The sequence below is a fragment of the Pagrus major genome, chromosome 15 (assembly GCF_040436345.1).
Source record: "Pagrus major chromosome 15, Pma_NU_1.0".
Taxonomy (NCBI): domain Eukaryota; kingdom Metazoa; phylum Chordata; class Actinopteri; order Spariformes; family Sparidae; genus Pagrus; species Pagrus major.
Window position 1 is genome coordinate 13,206,040 of NC_133229.1, and position 19,575 is coordinate 13,225,614.

Here is a 19,575-nt window from a genome sequence, read left to right on the forward strand (position 1 = left end):
AAAGGACCGCTGGGATGTGTGGGAAGGAGGATGAAAAGACTCTGCTCTATGTGGGGTCTCTTCTCATTCATTCCCCCGCTGCATCAACAAAGGGGCACTTTTGTATTTACACCAGGATGTGTTGGTGGTGTGTAAAATATGCATAACTAACATGCATTTTTTGCACACAAACAACTATTTGACCTACATATTCAATGGCCAAAATAACACTTAGATAGCCTGCCAGCATATGGCGTCAACAGTGTAGGGTCCAAAAGTCTGAGACGGCTTATAGAAGGACTTATTTCCAGTCGTCCACTGTGAAATGCTAATATTTCTTAGCCTATTTCAAGCCTGTGGCTTATTTCCTTCCTTTTATTGAGTGACTTCTATATCTGTGATGGAGTTGCTTTTCTATCTCAAAGGTATTTAAGCTTGATGTGCTGATCTTCTGATGCTGTGGTCACTTTGAGTCTGCCATGATCACGCTTTGGATACGACTCTTCTGTAAAGCATGTTAGAGTTCCATGCGCCCCCTTAGAAACCATGAGTCTAGCCATGTTTTGATGGTGAGAGAGCCCCTCTATGCTCAGAATAACAAACTTCTGACACTCTCACTGACTTTCTGAATCCTCAAATTTTCTGAGCATTTCTTTAAAAATGAAAGCCCTTGACAATATCTTTACACTGGAGCTGGGCGATATGGCCTTAAAGATATAATATGTATTAATTCTGCATTAACATGTCTAAAAAGGTCTTTGTTATATAGTTTGTTGATTTGTGTACTTACATTATCCCAAATGTTTCCAACAAGAATAGAGACCCACAAGTTTACTCAATGTAACTTAACCTGAATAAGACCTCGAAGCTGCAGTCAGGCTGATTAACAGGAGCACATATAAATCCACTTTTTAATTCTAAAAGTTAAAAAGTAATCTCTGAGCTCTCCTCCCGTCAGTATACGGCTCCGGATCAGAGCAGAATCAGCTGTGATTGTTTAGTCCTCAGGTCTGTCTTGTCAGCCAATGACACTCTAGCCGGCATTCAGCTGAGCAGTGACTCCTTCCACAAAACACTACAGATATCTTAAGATTTTTTTAAAAAATAAGGTTGCAAAACAATATATATATCGATATTTAGAAATCTGCTGAAAAGCACGTCATTAATGCCAAGAATGGACGACAAACCAAACTCGATACCAAAAACCTCGATATGGATAGTACAACAATATTGTAGGGATGACTATACAAAGTATTAGAACAAGAAGAACAGTCTGGAAAGTTGAGAACAGTATATCCCTCTACTGTAATGCAGCCTTTAGAGGCAAGCAAACTCCTCTCTCCAATAGAAAACACTGCTCCAGAAACGCCTCGTCAGTAGCCCCGCCTTTAATTCCGTGACATCACACTACGTCATCATGTCACACATTTGTATAATTCACACCCAGCAGCTAGTTTGGCAGAAAAATTTCGGCAACGGCTGCTCTGTTGTTGATTGCGGTGCTGGCTCAGGCGCGTGTGAACGGACCAATCAGAGGAGACTGGGTATTTGGGAGGAGGGGCCTTAAAGAGACAGGAGATATCATCCGAGATAATACTGATATATTTCCCAGTCCAACATAACACTTTTAAAAAAAATGCTATAATACTCCAAAAACGACAATAAAGATAATAAAACGGCCATTATTACATTAGAAGTAAGTGTATTTGAACTTGTAATATTGTTTATGTGACTTTAACAGAGTTGAAGGTGTAGTGCAACATGTTTTTTCTTCATAGTCCACTCTTCCTCCACAGTAACGCTCCTGATATAAAGCATTAGTACAGACAGAAGGAGTTGGAGCTGTGATGTGTCTGCTGCAGTAGTCTCAGGCTGCCTGCTGTGGCTCTGAGGCGGGCTGAAAGAGTCTGGAGTCAAATTCCTGAACACGTAGGAGCTGCGCACGTTGCTCCAACACGACGCACGACGCAGGGGCGCAGCGGATAACGGACTGTTGATCAACTGATCGATGACACACATTTAACCCGGCTATCACTTCAGCCATCACAGCACACCATCGGAGGTTTGTTTATCTCTTCCATTTCTTCCCCACCGGCAGCATGACATGAAGATCTCTGCTCTCCAAACCGCCTCTTTATGCGCAGCTGGAGCCACTTGTTTGCCGCAGAGGAGAAATGTAAGAATCCGGATCACGTCAAGCATCAATACTTGTGTCAGGAAATGTTTATTTTGGACAAAGGAGCGAGTGTAAAAAGCCGGTTTCTCACGTTAGTCCGAGGCGAGGGGAGAAAATAACAGCCCGGGCTCACTTTTCCACAACGGAAATGAGATCAGCCCCACTGCCTGGCTCCACTTCTGCTGGAACATGGTCGATGTGAGTCCATGCAGAGCCGGGATCTGACTCTGTTTGACTTGTGGGCCACAAACAGCTTGTTGTTAATGGGAAGATGTTTGCTGGACTGATGGGGCTCGGATGCCACAGAAACTCTCTGCTTCACCACTGCGAAGTCATGGAAGGTAAAAACAACCCAACATCTGTTCTGTTCCTCACATTTACCAAAGTATACTCAGTGGATCTTCTGCATGAAACACCAGAATACTGTTCACAAAGGCTGTGTTATTAAATTCTGATCAGGAGCTTCACATTATTTTAAAATCATATACGAGAAAAGGAGAGGTGATGAGAATAAAGTGAAGAAAACAAACAGAAGCAGAGTGTCCATGCGTGAAAATACTGATCATCCTAAACAATACCTGCGAGACAATGTGCTGCTTTGCACTGTGATGCCCAGAAGAGGAGGATCTGTGTCACTGACTGATAGCTCTCTTATATGAACTGTCTTCAGGTCAGAGAGGTCAAAGCTCCCCACCCTGAGTGATGATAGGTGATGAGTTGCAAGTAACTAAACACTTGTGCAAGATTGTTATTCCTCTGAATGTGTAGACATACGACGGCACTCCCTTGTACATTATCTATCCTGCATAACTTACTTGCATACCTTGCAAACGGGCCCCTCCGTGACATATTTTTGTTTTTCTGATAGGATGCTTGAAATAATCTGGGTTCATTTAAAATGTCCATAATCAGGTAACTACTTTAGGTGCGGAACTTTTTTTGTTTTGGTGGAACAAACAGGCTAATCCTATCAAACAATTACAACTGCAAGTGTGTCATGACACCCAACTATCTCCATAAACGTGTCAGATAAGATGACCACTGCAGCTAACGAGTATTTTCACAGCCGAATAATCCGTTGATTATTTTTTTCTCGATGAATCGATTAGTTGTTTGGTTGTGAAATGTCAGAAATGGTGAAAAATGCTGAGCGTGACGTCCTCAGATGTCTTGTTTTTGTCCAGAATCCAAAGACATTAATTAAACTGTCATAGAGGAGGAAGAAAAAGAAGAAAATATTCACATTTAAGAAGCTGCAACCAGACATTTGTCCACGTTGTTGACATCTTAAAGGTGCAATATGTATGAACTAAAACTCTCATCAGAATGTAAACAAATAATAGTTGCGATCTTGAGACGTTTATTAATTGCGTTGCAGAGAGACTGACTAAAGTTAGCATGCTAACCAGCTAGCCCCGGCCCATCCTGGTCCAGCAGCTCCTGTGCATCAGGACAGTAGTGAGCAGGCCATCTCAAGATGATTCAACTACAGAATGAACACATTGAATATATGTATATATTTTGTAGATTTTTGCGGTCTGTTCTTTTTCACAATGTCACTTTCTCACTGCTGCCTTCACTCCTCTCAGCTGAACCATATTCAGCTGGTTTATGATCCTCGTGTGACCATACAGGAAGTGTGGAGCTGTTTTCTCATAAGACTCTTGCACGAGCAGAGATTCAATTCAGATTGATGCTAAATAGATAGATAGATAGATAGACAGATAGACAGACAGACAGACAGACAGATAGATAGATAGATAGATAGATAGATAGATAGATAGATAGATTCCCTTCTAGGTCACCATGTGTCACCACTTTTTAAGACTCATCGCTGACTTTCACTTCCCTCTTTCTGCTGCTGTCATGAAGTGTTGCACATCTGCTGGTCGGTGCTGCTTCTCAGGAGGCTGCTGACATGCAGATCTGCTGATGTATGTGTGTGTGTGTGTCTGTGTGTCTGTGTGTGAGGGTGCTGAGCTTGTTCCTCAAACGTTTGTGTTTTTATGAGATCCTCCGCATTCCTCCGCTCTTTGGCCAAGGCGCTTTCAGCAACCAATGGGATGCTGTGTTTAACCTAAGGGCTCTGAGGAGGGCCTCTTTAAACTCCAAAGGTAAATAATCTGGCTGAGACTCTTCTCTGACGTTGTGCAGAGTTTCTTTAACGTGAGCAACAAGTTGCAGTGAGGAAGCTGCTGGTATTTGAGCGGGACCACTTCACGTCTCCCTTTGCTTATTTTCTGTCACTACCGGAATTCCTGGCAGACTATTTCAGCACAAAGCCTGGCAGGAAGCAGCAAATGACATACCTCTGAAGGGCTTCAGCCGAGATGTAGATGCCCCCCGACACACACAGACACACACAGACACACACACAAAGGGCCCTGAGGCATTTCCTTCCCCTTTACTGGGAAGATCCGTCTTTGTGTAACAGAAGCACGGCGAGTATCACAGTAACACTTTCTATCAGCGAGTCCTTCCTCTTTCAGCTCCTGAGCTCTTTGACTGTCTGGAGTGCTCTCTATGTTATACCTCGACCACACCAGATGGAGGGCGGTGTGCGGTTGTGTTTGCTGCCTACGGTGAGTGTTGGGTTTCTTAAATTGGTTATGGAACAGTGGCCACGTCTGCAAAGAAACACTAATGGAGCTGTATGTAACGTGAGCTCTGGTGAGGTGGTCCCAGTGGACAGAAGGCTCTTATTGACGACCGTCCTCTGCTCATACACAGACTGGGCACAATGGGAAACACCCCATGTTACTCTCACTACAAATCCAGCCTTCCCATCAGGCTAACGTCCCAGCTCTCCCTTAAGTGGTGTCTCTTCCTCCCCTGTCACACGGGATGGTTTGGGAGTGACATCACTGGAGGTCATGGGGGGTTGAGCAGGGAGCTGTGGTCGCTTTGTAGTGGTCACGGTTTGGTTCGTGGATGCATTCCTGTCTTGACTTACAGACACGGATTTATATAAATATGCTGTCTTAACATACAATTAAATTGATATTAATACAATGTGATGTCCTTACGAGGTACAGATGTGACAGATGTGCTGTTAAACTCTTTCTATAAAGCGTCGCAGGGTTTTCTCGATGACAAGAGCATGAATGCTCCCACTGTTTTCAGCACAAAAGTCTGTGTGTCAGTAGTGTGTCTCTGTGTGTCTTGAGTGTGTGTGTGTGTGTGTGTGTGTGTGTGTGTGTGTGTGTGTGTGTGTGTGTGAGTGGGAAGAGAAAACTGAGAGGCAGCAGAGAGAAAGAGCAGCACAGCTGTACACAAAGGGGCTGTTGATTCCCAACATGTCTGCCTGTCTCCTTCTCTGAATCCTACACATTATATGTATTAATCACACGAAGCTGCAGCAGGTGCCCGGCTCCCAGCACACACTGCTCTTTATCATCTTGCTCCACTTACACTGATATTTGGCTTGGCCACGTCTGTCTGCAGTGTAATGAGGAAAATTAGGGATATTTGTACCATTATTAAGAATATGAGCTGCATGTTTTGGTACAACTTTTTAGGAGTTTCTGCAGTGCAAACATGCAATTTAAAGAGCTTACCCACAATGTTGTCAGTGCCTTGTTAAATGTCTTTTCTAGCTTCAATCGTCAGCCTCACTAGAGCAGTTTTGTTTGTATTTTGTTCCAACATGAATCAGATTCATTCATCTTTACTTCCACTCCACCCCCTGCATTGCCTGTACGCCCCCAAGCATGGCACACACCAAAGTCTGAGAAGCTCTGGATCAGGCTAACATGTCTGTGTTTTTACAGACCAACACATTCAAACACTGTCCATGTCTCCCCCTCTTCCACTGAGAGGCGTGTCTTAACTCAAAATGACTGTGTGGCTTTGGTATTTCCCAACAGCTGGAGCAGAACCCTGGGAAATGTCACACAGCTGCCCCAGTTGTTTTTCCCTCAGTTAGCCATGCTAGCTTTAAGGGACTGTAAGAAAGTCATTTTGGTTTGGATTAATAACAACATGATGTGTTACATTCTTGTGTAATTGACACATTAAGCGTCACATTTTCCTTATGTACCACACGATTGCAGTTAATCCTTTGAGCTCACTCCTTATCTTCCTCATGACCGTGTTGTCCTGCTTAATGGTTAATCTCTGCATCGACAGGTGGCAGAGCATCAGGGACAGCTGGCAGCGCCGGTCGTAAGAGGCTCCACCGAAGACCAGGGTACATGAGAGGAGAGCAGTCCAGACTACAGAGCACTGCCCATGGGCAGGAGGAGGAGGAGGAGGAGGAGGAGGAGGAAGGGAGGACCACTTGCATTAGGAATGGAAAATCTGGACGTCACACTGACACCACTGAGGCAACCAGCGCTCAGAGGATGAGTCTAACGCCTGCCGGCAAAGCGTCCTTAATGAATCAGCGACAGCCTGATAAACTCACATGTAGCTCCTGGAAGAGTAAGAGTCTTCTCTGCTCTCTCACCCGTCCCCTTTCCCCTGTGGACTGCAGTGCCGTTAATGGTACGTCCAGCCCTCGGAGTCTGTCCTCTCTGCCGCAGAATGAACTCAGCTCAAGCCCAAACCCGGGCCTTCAGGCCTCACCGCAGGACTCCTTCAACTCCAGCTTCAGTTTCATCCAAAAGTCTCTCAACTCCACTGCCACACCATCCAGAGAACCAGAACCACTAAATCAGTCAACTAAAGCACCTAATTCACCCCAAACAAAACCGGCAACCCTGTCCTTTGAGCACAATGTCTCAAAGCTGTCAACTCCTGTCCAACCACTGCCCTCCTCCGCCCCAGGAAGCCATGCAGACAGAGAGGAGCTGTCATCAGATGGGAGGTTTTGGCGAGAATGTCCGTGGGGTGACAGGGAAGTTACGTCCGACCTGCCGGACTGTGACTCTGTGGACATAGAGATCACCTCCTCGCTGTCTGTGGACTCAGACACCGCCTCCGCCTCTTCTGTCACCTCCGGCTACGACAGCGCCACGCCTGCCTACGACCAGGGCTGGGACAACCTGGTGAAGAAGTACGAGGGCGTGCTGCAAGACTGCCTCCAGAACAACCGCACTCACACTAAGGTCAGTGGGCAGGAGATATAGGGCTGTAGTCACAATCGCCTTTAGGCCTGCTGAGTTTAAGTCAATTCCAAGATCAAAACACATCAGGATTCTAGATTATTCATAGTTTCCTCCTGTTGCTAGTCTTTGTTTGGCTTTAGCTTCGTATACCTTTAGCACACAGACGTGAAGTATTGATCTTCTCATCTACCTCGCAGAAAGAAAGCTAATTGTTCAAATGTCTTTCTTTAAGACCAAGCGTCAGCATCAAACCTCACACACACGTAGCTCTATCTGCTGTCTATCTGCAGCTCTACGCTACAGGCCTACTTTATACATCACATTCAGCTCCCTTCCTCACAAGCCTCTGTCAAAACATAGCGAAGGGTGAGTTCTAACCTCAGGTTGTTAAATTTGAATTTTACAGGCTTGAAGGGGAGAAAACTAAGACTTTCACAAGAAAAAGCACAGACCGGAGAAATGGCCACCAAAGTAATTATAGTTTTCCAAGCAGGACGATAAAAAAGTGAAAAATAACCTTCAAAACATTTAGTCTTCCCCGATAAGTTACAGGAACACTTAGTGATGATGATGAGTTTTTAACTTCACAGCCAGTCCTCAACCTGCTGACCTGGTGTCACTTTGACTTTGTGGTCATTGCACCCACACATATTTAAAGAGCACTGGCCTCAGGACTGTTGGGTAATCCGCTCTGTCTTCTGTCAAATGTGTCTCCCTCTCAGATCGAGTCCATGATGTTGAAGCTCCAGAGACTCCAGCAGAAAGCCATTTTGGATGACGACTATGACGCAGGTGAACTTAAGTTGATATAATAACTGGGTCATTTCAGCTTCTGTTGGCAGGACACTGCAGTAGTGGGTGGACTGTAGAGAGCCAACCAGGAATTTAACACGTGATCGTTTACAAATCAAATTTTTTGGATTAAATAAGTTTTATTATTTTTGTCCTCAGGGACATTGTTTTTATGTAGTATATTGGAAGGAGGACAGTTAAACGTTTCACTGACATGTTTAGTCAGGGTTCAGATATTTACAGTTCGTACTCAAGATGTGGTCAGATATGGAAAGTTGCCCAGTTGTCTTATTAGATTTCTTGCTAACTGAATTAGTTGTAGATCGTGCTGACATATCTGATACAGAATGTGAGGGCAGAAGGACGCACTTCCATTAGAGCTGAATAAATGCTTTGTTGTTTACTGACTCTGACACACATTTCACATTGAACTCACTGCAGAGTTTAGTGACTTTTACTGAAAATTGCAAAGTTTTATATTTAACAATGTGGCTCATAAATATAGTGTTTGTTATTGGAATACTAGTAAAAAAAATAAAAAACGGTATCCTTGTTCTCTTGATTTCAGGATTAGTTTGACGCACTTTTCCCGGCTCGTGGGACTTTGGGAAAACGCTAATTCATGTTTCGTCATCCACGTTTGGCTTCTAATGTTTTAATTTTGCAGACTGCATCGGAGACAACCAGCAAGTCCTTAAACCTAACAAATTTAATTTGGACTTTACTTTGAATCTGCCTCCAGATAAAAACTGCATTCATGGAAGACCCTGTTTGACCTGAATACTTTTTCTAACTCGTCTGAGCAAAGTTTATTTTCAAAAGAGGACTGTATCCTGACCTATTTCATGGACCTTGTGACAGAAATAATCACCAACATCTGCTCTCACTGTCCTGAAGACCTTGATCTATTTAAGTGCCGTGATTATTTAGGTCAGTACGTCAGGTTTTCTTTTCAACCCCTGTTGACTTCTGTTTGAGTTTTTTGTTTGTCAGCAGGATTCCTGAAAAACTTAACGACAACTTTCCACGAAATGCAGTAAACAAGAACTTAGACAGCTGATTAGATTGATGGTTAGATGTTACTTAACTTAACCATGAACCAAACTGAGAGGGTTGATTTGAAAACCTTCATGTGTGTTTACATGGTTGAGAAATGAAGGATTATTTAGATTTCAATGACAGGAATTCTTGGAAACAGGAAGCTGAGAATTTTTCAGTCTGTTGACAGAAATGTGCTCTTTTTAAGTGGCTTCTAGTTAGATAATTTGGTAATTGAATAGGGAGTGATGTGTGTGCAGTGAATGTAGGCTTCATATTGCAGACGTCATGACCTGAGAGTAATGTACTTTTTGTCACAACACGGCTTTACCTGCATGGAGAGCTTCTACACTGACTTTCTGACTTGAACCCAGAACTTTTTTATCACATGTTGCTGCTTGTTATTCAGTGTGTGTGTATGTGTGTTTCAGCGGAGCGTTTTGGTAAAAAGCTGGAGGAGCTGTGCAGAGAGCGAGGCGCTCTGAAGCTGGGTTTACCCTCCAGGCAGCCCAGCGTGTCTCTGTTCCTCGAGCGGCTCACACAGGTGGTGCACAGCGCCCTCCAGAGGGCAGACTGTGGCCAGTGCAGGTCAGTCACACATCGGGGCCACAATGATAACCACAACACACACTGTCATGCTATTTTACGAGATTGATGATAAAGTCAAAATGAACATTATGGTATTTGACACTGAAGTATAATGTTTCTCCGTACTGACGTAAGAAGAATCACATGTTTATAAATGTGGTTGAATTCAAGAAAACACTTCCTTCTTTCCCAGTTTCTGTTTCAATAACAACATATTGTAATTTAATCACAACCTGATACTATTACATGGTGATTAGCAACAGCAGAGTCCTGCTGGGTTTGCAGTATTGAAGCCGACAGGTTGTTCAGCTCCTGGTTAAAATTAGCATTTTCACAGCTGCATGTGGTGAAATTCAGTTTGTAAGCTTTGTCAGTAACGCTTTATATCAAGATCCTTTTATCAAGTGTTAGTTCAGATGAAATAAGGCCCTTAAGAAGATACATAGTCGTATTAACATATAATAATGTCAATATGCAAGTGTTAATTATTAATTATAATTATTAAATATTATTGTGTGACACTTAAAGAAACTTAAAGGAAAAGTTGACCCAAAAATAAATATTTAGTCATTATCTAATCACCCTCATACTGATGGAAAGTCGGGTGAAGTTTCGTAGTCCTCAAAACATTTCTGGAGCTTCACAGCAAAACAGCGTTGCGGCATCCTCCTAAACAACTGACGTAGATGGGGACTTGTTTGAAAACTTAAAACAACAACAAAAATAACATAAAATGGCTCCATGCAGCTTGTCTGGCACAATCCAACACTTCAGAATCCTTAAGATCCAGGACTGATTTGAAAAGACAGTATTCACACCCTCGATGTGCAGCTGAGCTTGTGCACACACTTCAGACAAGATGCACGCCAACGCCTTTAGCTCAGCAGCTACAGCGGAGAGTTTGGCTTTTAAAAGGGTGTAAATAAAGTCTTTTAGAATCGATTGATGTGTGTTTACCTCAGTCGTTTAGGAGAATGCTGCAACACTTTTTGACTGTGAAGCTCCAGAAATGTTTTGCGGGGTATGAAACTTCACCCGACTTTCCACTGGCATGGGAGTGAGTAGATATTGACTGAATTTTGATTTTGGGGTGAACTTTTCCTTTAAGACTCCTCTGAAACATTACCATACCAAATAAATGCATTTGCAATGTTATTATAAACAATTATAAGAGCCTCATAGGGCTTTTATTAATGTTTTTCAGCAGTCTGTAAACTGTTAACTTTTCCATGAATGTCTTATAATCTAACAATAAATGTGTTCATGATGCAATAATTAACACTTAGACAGTCTTACTAAAGCAAAAATATTGTTAATATCATCTGCTCAGGACTTATAAGGGCCTTATCACCTATTAACTAACGCAGACTACAATGACCTTAATATGAAACATTACTGCCCTTGTCCTGTGATCTTGATCCTGCTCTAACATCCATTATGATGTTGTTCGACAGAGCGGTTAGGGAGCGATGTCAAAAATAGCTCTTATAACAGGAAGGAAATCAGGTGGGGCCTCTCTCTCTCCAGAGGGAATCCTGAACAAACGAGTCATAAAGCTAATGCACTAATGTGTCGATGTGTCTGTTTTCCATACATACATCACACAGAGTGCCACTTTTTTAAAATGATAAAAAGCAAAAAACACATGCCACCAAAGATTAGCGTCTCAGTACACAGTGTATTTCACATACCATCTCACTTTAACTGCCCCTGACAGAAACCAAAAGGTCACCAGAATGTGGTTCTGAGAAATGAAAGAAGTCGTGATTTAAAATGTTAAAAGCAACTGCCGGTGCTTTCGTAGTGATGGTGCTTGTTTTCTGTTTTGTGACTGGTTGTCAGGGAGGGTGTGGAGCCGGATGCAGCGGAGAGGTGCGACTCACTGCAAGGTCCACTGCATCGACGAGATCGTCTGATCCAAGAGAAGCGGCTGGTGGAGGTAAACTCGGCTCACATTATGTCTTTAAGGTCATTTGTGGCACCGTGTGTCACTTGTGCATCCCTGACCTGTCTGATGTGTGTACGACTCATCATTTACTCTCCCCACATGTAAAAAATAAATCAAATTTCTAAAAAAAAATTGAAGTCAATATTTAATTTACTTTGGCTTAATATTGAAATAGGTCATTGTTAATACTTAATTAGTAATCAATTGTTAATTACAGAATTAGTGAAGTTGTGTTCTTGTTTGGATAAAGTGTCACTATTTCACCAGTCTGAGAACAACGTTAAATACGAAGAGAACAGAACAAAACTACAATTGATGAGTCACACCTGCAAAATAAAAGTAACGGACGTAAATAGTAATAAAACCCCATGAAACCTTTGTGCAGGAGGAGATAGCAGAGCTGCAGCAGAGGCTGACGGAGCTGAAGGACCGCAGTCGGCGTCTGGAGCAGCAGATCCAGCAGGAGGAGCAGCAGGTGGAGGCCGAGGAGCTGGAGGGCTCCATGCTGAAGAGCTGCACCGTGGCCCAGCTCCGCGACATGAGCAGAACCCTGCAGGACCTGGTCACCTCTGAGAACCGCAGGCAGATCTCCGTCTCTCCTCCAGCCTCCACGCTCAGGTCAGCGTCACGTAATCTCATTATTAATCAAATATTAGGCTCCATGAAAAAAAGCTTAGGTAATAAGTTAGCCAGCTTTATTGTTCCCTGGCATAGGACTCAAACTAGGGAAATGTGCTGCTGTCATCCTTACGTGATCAGTGCATAAAGAGAGTCAAATCCAGATAAAAAAAACACAAGCGTTCGGTGCAGATGGATGGACATGTTGCTGCTCTCCAGAAGGTGTATGTTGTTTTGCTCTACCTAGTCCAACATAGTTAAGAAAATGTGCAAAATGTAAATGTAAAATGACACCTTGGAGTGTTCTGTGAAGAAACATTTTCACACTTTAAACATTTGCATCTTGCACTTTTTTATGATGATCCTTCTCTGGAGTCAAACTTTGATTGGTTGAGCCTGAACGTTGAAAATAATTCGCTGACTGAGCCGTCACATACATCGCCTTTACTCAGAAGTGACATGATGTTGATGCTAAACATTTTATACAATAAGTTTCATATGAGATACACAAAATAAACCTCATATGCTAACAGTCTAGGTCAGGGGTGTTTCCAGATTATAAATTGTTGTTGTTGTAAAACATCATCAACGACAACAACAAGCTGAGACAGTGACAACAGAAGAAGGACCAAAAACCAACACTAGCTTTCTTTCTCTCACTGCATCCTTCACGTCAGTCATGATGTCCACATTTGCCAACATCTCCTCTGACCGCAAACTATTCAAGAGCAGCCGTCAGTTCTTAAACTTGAATTTAGAGGGAGATTTTATTGCAATCTAAAGGACACACATTCATTAAACAGGTACCATGCAGCAAGTCGAGAAACACCTTTTTTTGGGAAGAAGCTCATCTGTTGCAGCTTTCATCAGAACTCCAGGGGACTTTAAATACCTGATTTTACATATAAAAGACAGACAAATTAGAGAACAATTAGCTTTTTATATTACCATAATATAACCAAAATATAAAAACATTTGTATATCTTTTACGCAAGCCCCGTGGGGCGAGTGAGGTTTTTTTTTTTCTTTCTGCTGATCCATTTTCTAAGTCTGATCTAACTTGAGTTCTCTCCTGTGTTTTCACACATGCAAAACCTAATTTCACAACTTCTCAAGTCATAAACACAGGAGAGAACACAATTTAGATCAGACTTCAGAAAAAAATCAAGTAACAATAGACAAAACTACTAAACGAGTAGTCTTGTCCATTCATTCAACATAAAACAATGAGGTTGGCATAGGTTTACAAAACTGAAGCCATACCATGCAGTGGATCATTGTCACAGTGCCTGCAGTACTGTCAGCCGCCAGGTGGGGCCGCTAGAGAGCCGTGAGTGGCGGTGACACTACAGCAGTGATCAGTGCTAGAATGTTTTTCCTGCATCGTGTCAAGTATTTTCTTATCAATAAATTAGCTCGTTTGGAAGTGGATGTGTCAGTGCAGATCCTCTGTTTCACTTATTCTCTGCCTCCCACTTTCATTCGTCCTCTGACAAACAAAGTGGCATTTGGAAGAAATCAGCTGGATCGTCTCATCTCGTACCAAAAAAGTACAACTGAGTCAAAAACACACCACTGTGTTTCAACCCAATTGAGTCTCAGCTAAATGCAGAGAGGAGTTTGACTGAAGGATACAAAAAGCAGCTGAGGTTGCGCCCACTTTTGGATGTTTTTGATGGCATTTGGCTGTCGTGCCTGAAGGTTGAAGCACTTATTGTAAAGCCACAGTCTACAAAAGCACCTGCCAAATGAATGTAATGCAATCACGAGACTTTATGAGGAGTGATTTATTTATTTCCAGGTTCGGAGAGGAGTTATCAAGCAGCCACAGCTACTTTTTCATTATTCCACGCATCCCCTGTGCCCTCAATCCTCTTCTCTCACACCTGCTTGAACCTGCTTTGAATTTTAATGGTTTTTTTCTCAGATGCAAATGATTACTTTGCATCATATCCTCGGAAGTTAATAGCTTACGAGGGAGCCCTGTGGAAAGCCTCTCTGTCTTGCCACTCGTTAGAAGACATGTAAATTGTACTTATCGCCTCCTCGGTGGCGTGACCCACCGTCACCGCCGTAATTTGATATCTGACATATTCTCACCCCGACCGGAACGCATTTATACCTGCCACTGATTGAAATTGCAACCTCAGATTGGATATTCAGCCGCACATCTCCGGGTCATTGTGTTGCAGCTCCCTTTCCAAATAACACAGGACATTTCTTTTCTCAAATTCGATGGCGACTGGATTAAAGAAATCTGTCCAGAGATGCTGCATCCCTAAGAAAAAGGATGCTGTTACACTGATGTTCAAAGACAACATTTAACTCTGATTCATCCTGAGCATTAGCTTGAATAGCATGAAAAGGGCAGACTGATTTTTGTAATGTGAGACGTTTAGGACTATCTCAAGGTGACTGTGCTGTAGATAATGGATTGTATGCTCCTTTTTTCCGTCTGCTAATTGATTTATATCTCTGTCCTGCTCTCAGACATGTACACTAATGACATTACTGATTTGATGTTTACCCTTGATATCTGAATATCTATTCATGCAATCAGTGTAAGAACAATAAAACAATCCAACCATCCAAATACTGCGTGTTTGAAATGGCAGATTTGAGCTGTGACTTAGAAACAAATCATCTCTCAGTCGAGCTTTGAGCTCAGCTGCTTTCCCCACATTTTTATCCACCTGATTTCAAGATGTGAGCAACAGCTTGGTCATTTTAAGAAAGAGCTTTTGGGAACAGTTGTATCTCATTTCATCGTGTGAGTTTGCATTTACAAATTAAAAGTGACAGGCAAGATTATTATCTTAAAGGGACAATTCACCCCCAAATCAAAAATACATATTTCTCCTCACAGACCTTGTTGTTGCACAGAGGCATCCACTCATGAATGAGAGGCTCGTGCTTGTGACAGCGCGGTACATAAACAGGACTGGCGTCCTCCTTGGCTGAGCTGTAACGTTAGCGACTGTAGTTAGCGTGGTCAGCTAGCCTCTTGTCTAAAGGTAAATGCATGCTTCCCTCTGCGCAGTGATACGGAAAGGAAATAGTTCCTACATTAAACTGCTCCCAACGAAGTGTGTGGATTATCTTGAGCAACCAGGTCATGATTTCTGGAAAGACACATTGCTGTTTCACATTGCTTTCAAATGTATTTTTTGGCGCTTTGAGTACAACAAGTACAAGAGTGTCATCTAGTTCCTTTATGTTCTAGAGAAATCAGACATCTTTATGGCAGATATCTCCAAAACTTGGCAACTCACAGCAAAACAATCTAGATGGATAAATAGCTCTACAGGGAGGAATAGTTTAACATGTTGGGAAGTGAGCTCGTTCACTGTCAGCAGCAGGTAGGAAGTCACTGCATCCAGCCAAGAAACAGTCAGGCACACAACCCCCATTAAATCCCAAACTGTCATGTTTACACTTCAGTTTTTGTCTGGATTAAAGGAAGGAGATGTAACATGTTAATCAGTGAGATGCTTGTAGACGTATTCTGTAACCTTTGAACAGTGTCAGGCTAGCTGTTTTCACTCTTTATGCTAAGCTAAGCTAACTGGCTGCTGGGTTGAGCTTCATGTTAATCGGACAGTCACGAGAGCGGTATCGACCTTTTCATCTCTCAGCAAGAGAGAGTGTTCCCCAAATATTAAACTCTTCCTTCATTCAGTTAGTGGATCATCAGATACTTTTGATGAAATCATTTTGTTAATCAATACAGCACAAATAGCACATAGTGTTTTGGTTCCAAATGAGAATTTTGAAGCACAGTACTTCAAAAATACAGGCCCTATGCTCTCATGTATTCACACAATATCAGTATAAATCAACTTTTACATCCTACTAGAAAGTATGTAAGCTTTCTGATGTGGATGTCCGTTTGAAGTCTTTGCTTGAAGTTGCTTGAACTGGATGTAAAGATGTCGACTTATTAGTGAATAATTAGTGCCAAGTCTTTGAAGACTCCCCTTTATAAAAGTTATAAATAAATAAATTCAGTAACTCTCTTGATATTTGATTCATCACTCTGGTGGTCGGCAGCTATATGAGCACAGTCAGACTTCCTCCCATGCTCTCATTGACCTATCTATTGATTTCACTTCAAGAAGAAATTACTTTTTGTTCTGCACTGTAACATTTGTTTTTCTTCCTGCAGACTTCAGGAGCAGGAGCAGGCATTGAACCTGTCCATCAAGGAGGCTACTGCTAAAGTAAGTCACTGCTCCTCTGACCTGATTTAGTCCATTTCAGCTCAGCCTCCCTGCAGAATGCCAACAGTGACTGAATGTGCACGAAGATCTGATGAGTAGCGAGTCAAAGTAGAAAGTAGGTACTGTGAGGCAGCGCCTGCGTGTTAAATATACATGCTAAAAGTCACTGTCTGTATCCATGTGCTTATTTCTATTTGACAAAGGTCTCCAAAGTCAAAGCTGATTCATGTAAGAGATGACATTTTTTAAAAATCCACCCTGAAAGACCTCCATAAAAAAATGCAAAACTTAAGAAAAATACAATCATCTGATTTTTACTAACTTTGGTTAGTGATTTCTTTGAAGGAGTTGATATTTTACAGGATGTGGGCCGTGACATTCAGGTGTTTGTGTCCTAGGTGAAATATCTGTTGAGCACCGATGGCTTTGGTGGGTTTTCTTGTCGTGTCACTGGTGTATTCCTGTGTGTGAAAGGCTTTGCATGCTTCCCTTTGTGTGTGCTGTGTCTCTGGAGTTTCCCCTTGCTTCTCAGGGGTTTGCTTTTTCCCTCCCACTGATCTCGATAGACGGATGTGTGCAGCGAGATAAAGCCAGGAGCAACAGAAATCTGTAAGAAGCGGTGGTTTGTGGATAGAGGGAGAGAGAGAATCAGCAGGGGAGAGGAGGGATCGGAAAAGACCACTTTAGTGTTTCGGTGTCCTTTAGAACCCCGTCATCAAATGGTTGGTTGATTCTGGAGCCGAGCCTCAAAGGGACGTATAGACTCTCCACAGAGAGGCACTTTAAGCACAATCACAAGATTGTCCATTGTTAAGGTGAAATGAAAAGTTTTATTCCCATGTGACATCTCCACCAGGTGGAAAATGGCACGCCTGCTGTGACAAAATGATTACTGGCATGAGAGTAACTTTCACTTCCTCTATTGACTTTTCAAAATTGGCAAACAGCCTGATGGTTTGAAATTAAATCACCAGTGTCTGAATTTCTACAGTTTAAAAGGCGCTCCAGAGCCGTTTCCAGTTCATGTAATGCGTGAAATAAAATTATGCAAGCCTGTTTGAAAAAAAAACCAAACAGTTTTCTATATTTCTGTTGGAAGAAAAACTCCCTGGAGATGTTCTGCTTCAGAAATACCAACCTATTTGACAGCCCTTTCAAAGTGTTGCACAAAACTGTGTCAGATTCAAGAAGAAAATGCGTCAGAAAATCCGGCTGCACATCCCTTTGAGTGGTGAAAATACTTCCTCAAAAGATGGAAGCGCATCATGGGGATTGTATCTGGCTGTATGTCAAAGTGAAAACATTGGAAAGACCAGAGGTTTAAAGGGCAGGGTGAGGGCAGATGGAGGCCAGACAGGCTGTATCTGAAGCCATCAGCTCTGCTGTGAGCACCGCAGAGCTGAGGTGCTGCATCACCATCAGGCCGCTGACATTCAGGGCCTCTTTTCCTCTCTGACATTCTAATGGCATCTTTTATGGAGATTTCACATTTCCCTGTCCGTCCACGTGAAAGGAGACGCACTCTCTTTCTTTCTAAAGGTTATAGACAAGGTAACACATCAGCGTTGATGCTCTGCGGCGTATTCAAAGCAGGGCGAACACAGAAGGACGGAAATGAATCTGTAAGGTCCTGTAAGAATGAGTGTCAAAAAGAAAATGAAAGCGGAATTGGAAATGAGCTATGCATCCTGTGGGATCCATGTGTCTGCAAAGGTTTTGTTAGTTACCACCCTCCCCCCTCTCTCTCCTCCGCCTCTCCTTTCTCTCCTTTTCCCCAGGTGGTCATGAGTCAGAGGCTGGGCAGCAGCCTGAGGAGGAAAGTCAGCGAGACTGAAACTCAGCTTTTGGCACTGCATGAAGCCAAGCTGGCAGCCATCTCAGGTAACCACGCCCCAATGCAACCCTTCCTACATTTCACATCTCTTATTTACCTCATTTAACCAAATCACCCACCATTAGCCACACGTAATTACGCTATTAATGATCGAGGTGCTCATTAATGGGCAGTGTAAGCTTAATGTCCTCCTGTGGCGCACCGGTGCAGGTAATGACTTCAGCAGTGCCAAGGAGCTGAAGGCTGAGATGAAGGCGGTGTACCTGGAGCGGGACCGGCTGGAGGCTCTGGCCAAGAGGCTGCACAGCCTCAGCTCGGGGAGCAGCCAGGAGCTGGCCAGGATGAAGGAGCAGCGGCAGCAGCTCAGGCAGGAGCTGGAGCAGAAGGAGGCCCAGCACGGTGAGTCGCTGAGGCCAGTCGACATCGAGATAATGTGAACTGTTGTTATCCCAAAGGAGATATGTTATATCCAACTGGGCTGCTGTGGGCGATACTAGAACTAATAGCAACAAATCATCTTCATTAATGTGATAAAGACTTTCTAAAGGCAACAGATCCTTCTCACTAATGGACACTGGGCCGTATTTCAAGGTAAAACATCATATTTGCTAACCCATTAGCTTCCATTACACAATAGCTAACGTGAGCACTCAACCACTTCCTAGCTAACATTAGCCTACTGTTTGATAGTGTTACACAATACGACAGGGAAGCCGTCAATTAAATCTAAAATGTCAACACACATTTATTTAAGCCTGGAAGTGAAACACACTGAATGTAATCAGTGGCTGAATGCTAACGTTAGCTAATGGGTTATCAAATATGTTGTTTTACTTTGAAAAATGTCCCCGATGTCCCTCCAGATTTTCACTATCCATCATCTTTCTGGTTGCTGATCAATGATAGCAATTTGTCAGATTTCCTACATTTATATGACCTGGAACACAGCAGTATGGTGTTATCCCAGCATTCAAGCTTCCCACCCTGAGAGTGATGTCAGAGGAAATTGGCTGCCGTGTGATGATGGTCTATAGTTTATCCTCTTTCTAGACCTAAATCTCAATCGCATTTGTAAAAACATAAACATTTATGACTGTATTTTTTCTATTTTGCTTACCAGGGCAACACAATAGTCATGTAGACAGAAATTAAACCTGTGCTAAAACCGCAGACACAACTTAATTTTCTAGTAATTTATAGAGCAATCAGTAATTGATCTTTGCCCCTCCAAATCTGCATTAACTACATTAACTTTTTGGCCACTTGGGGGCAGTGGAAACAAGCTGCAGACAAAATACTCACAAATATGGCGATGGCGGTATTAACAAACAGTT

The 19,575-nt window shown here is 42.7% G+C and overlaps 1 protein-coding gene across 1 annotated transcript in view; it reads left to right on the top strand.

Annotated features, from left to right (window-relative positions):
- The first annotated feature begins 1,978 nt into the window (after positions 1-1,978).
- The window catches only part of disc1 (DISC1 scaffold protein), a 44,017-nt gene continuing 26,420 nt past the window's right edge, over positions 1,979-19,575 (top strand). Inside the window, exons 1-9 of the mRNA XM_073481427.1 lie at positions 1,979-2,496; positions 6,284-7,203; positions 7,926-7,995; positions 9,465-9,621; positions 11,464-11,560; positions 11,955-12,187; positions 16,353-16,407; positions 18,186-18,288; positions 18,452-18,640. Of these exons, the coding sequence (XP_073337528.1) occupies positions 2,427-2,496; positions 6,284-7,203; positions 7,926-7,995; positions 9,465-9,621; positions 11,464-11,560; positions 11,955-12,187; positions 16,353-16,407; positions 18,186-18,288; positions 18,452-18,640 (1,894 nt within the window). The 5' untranslated portion in view covers positions 1,979-2,426. The remainder of the gene's footprint in view (positions 2,497-6,283; positions 7,204-7,925; positions 7,996-9,464; positions 9,622-11,463; positions 11,561-11,954; positions 12,188-16,352; positions 16,408-18,185; positions 18,289-18,451; positions 18,641-19,575) is intronic.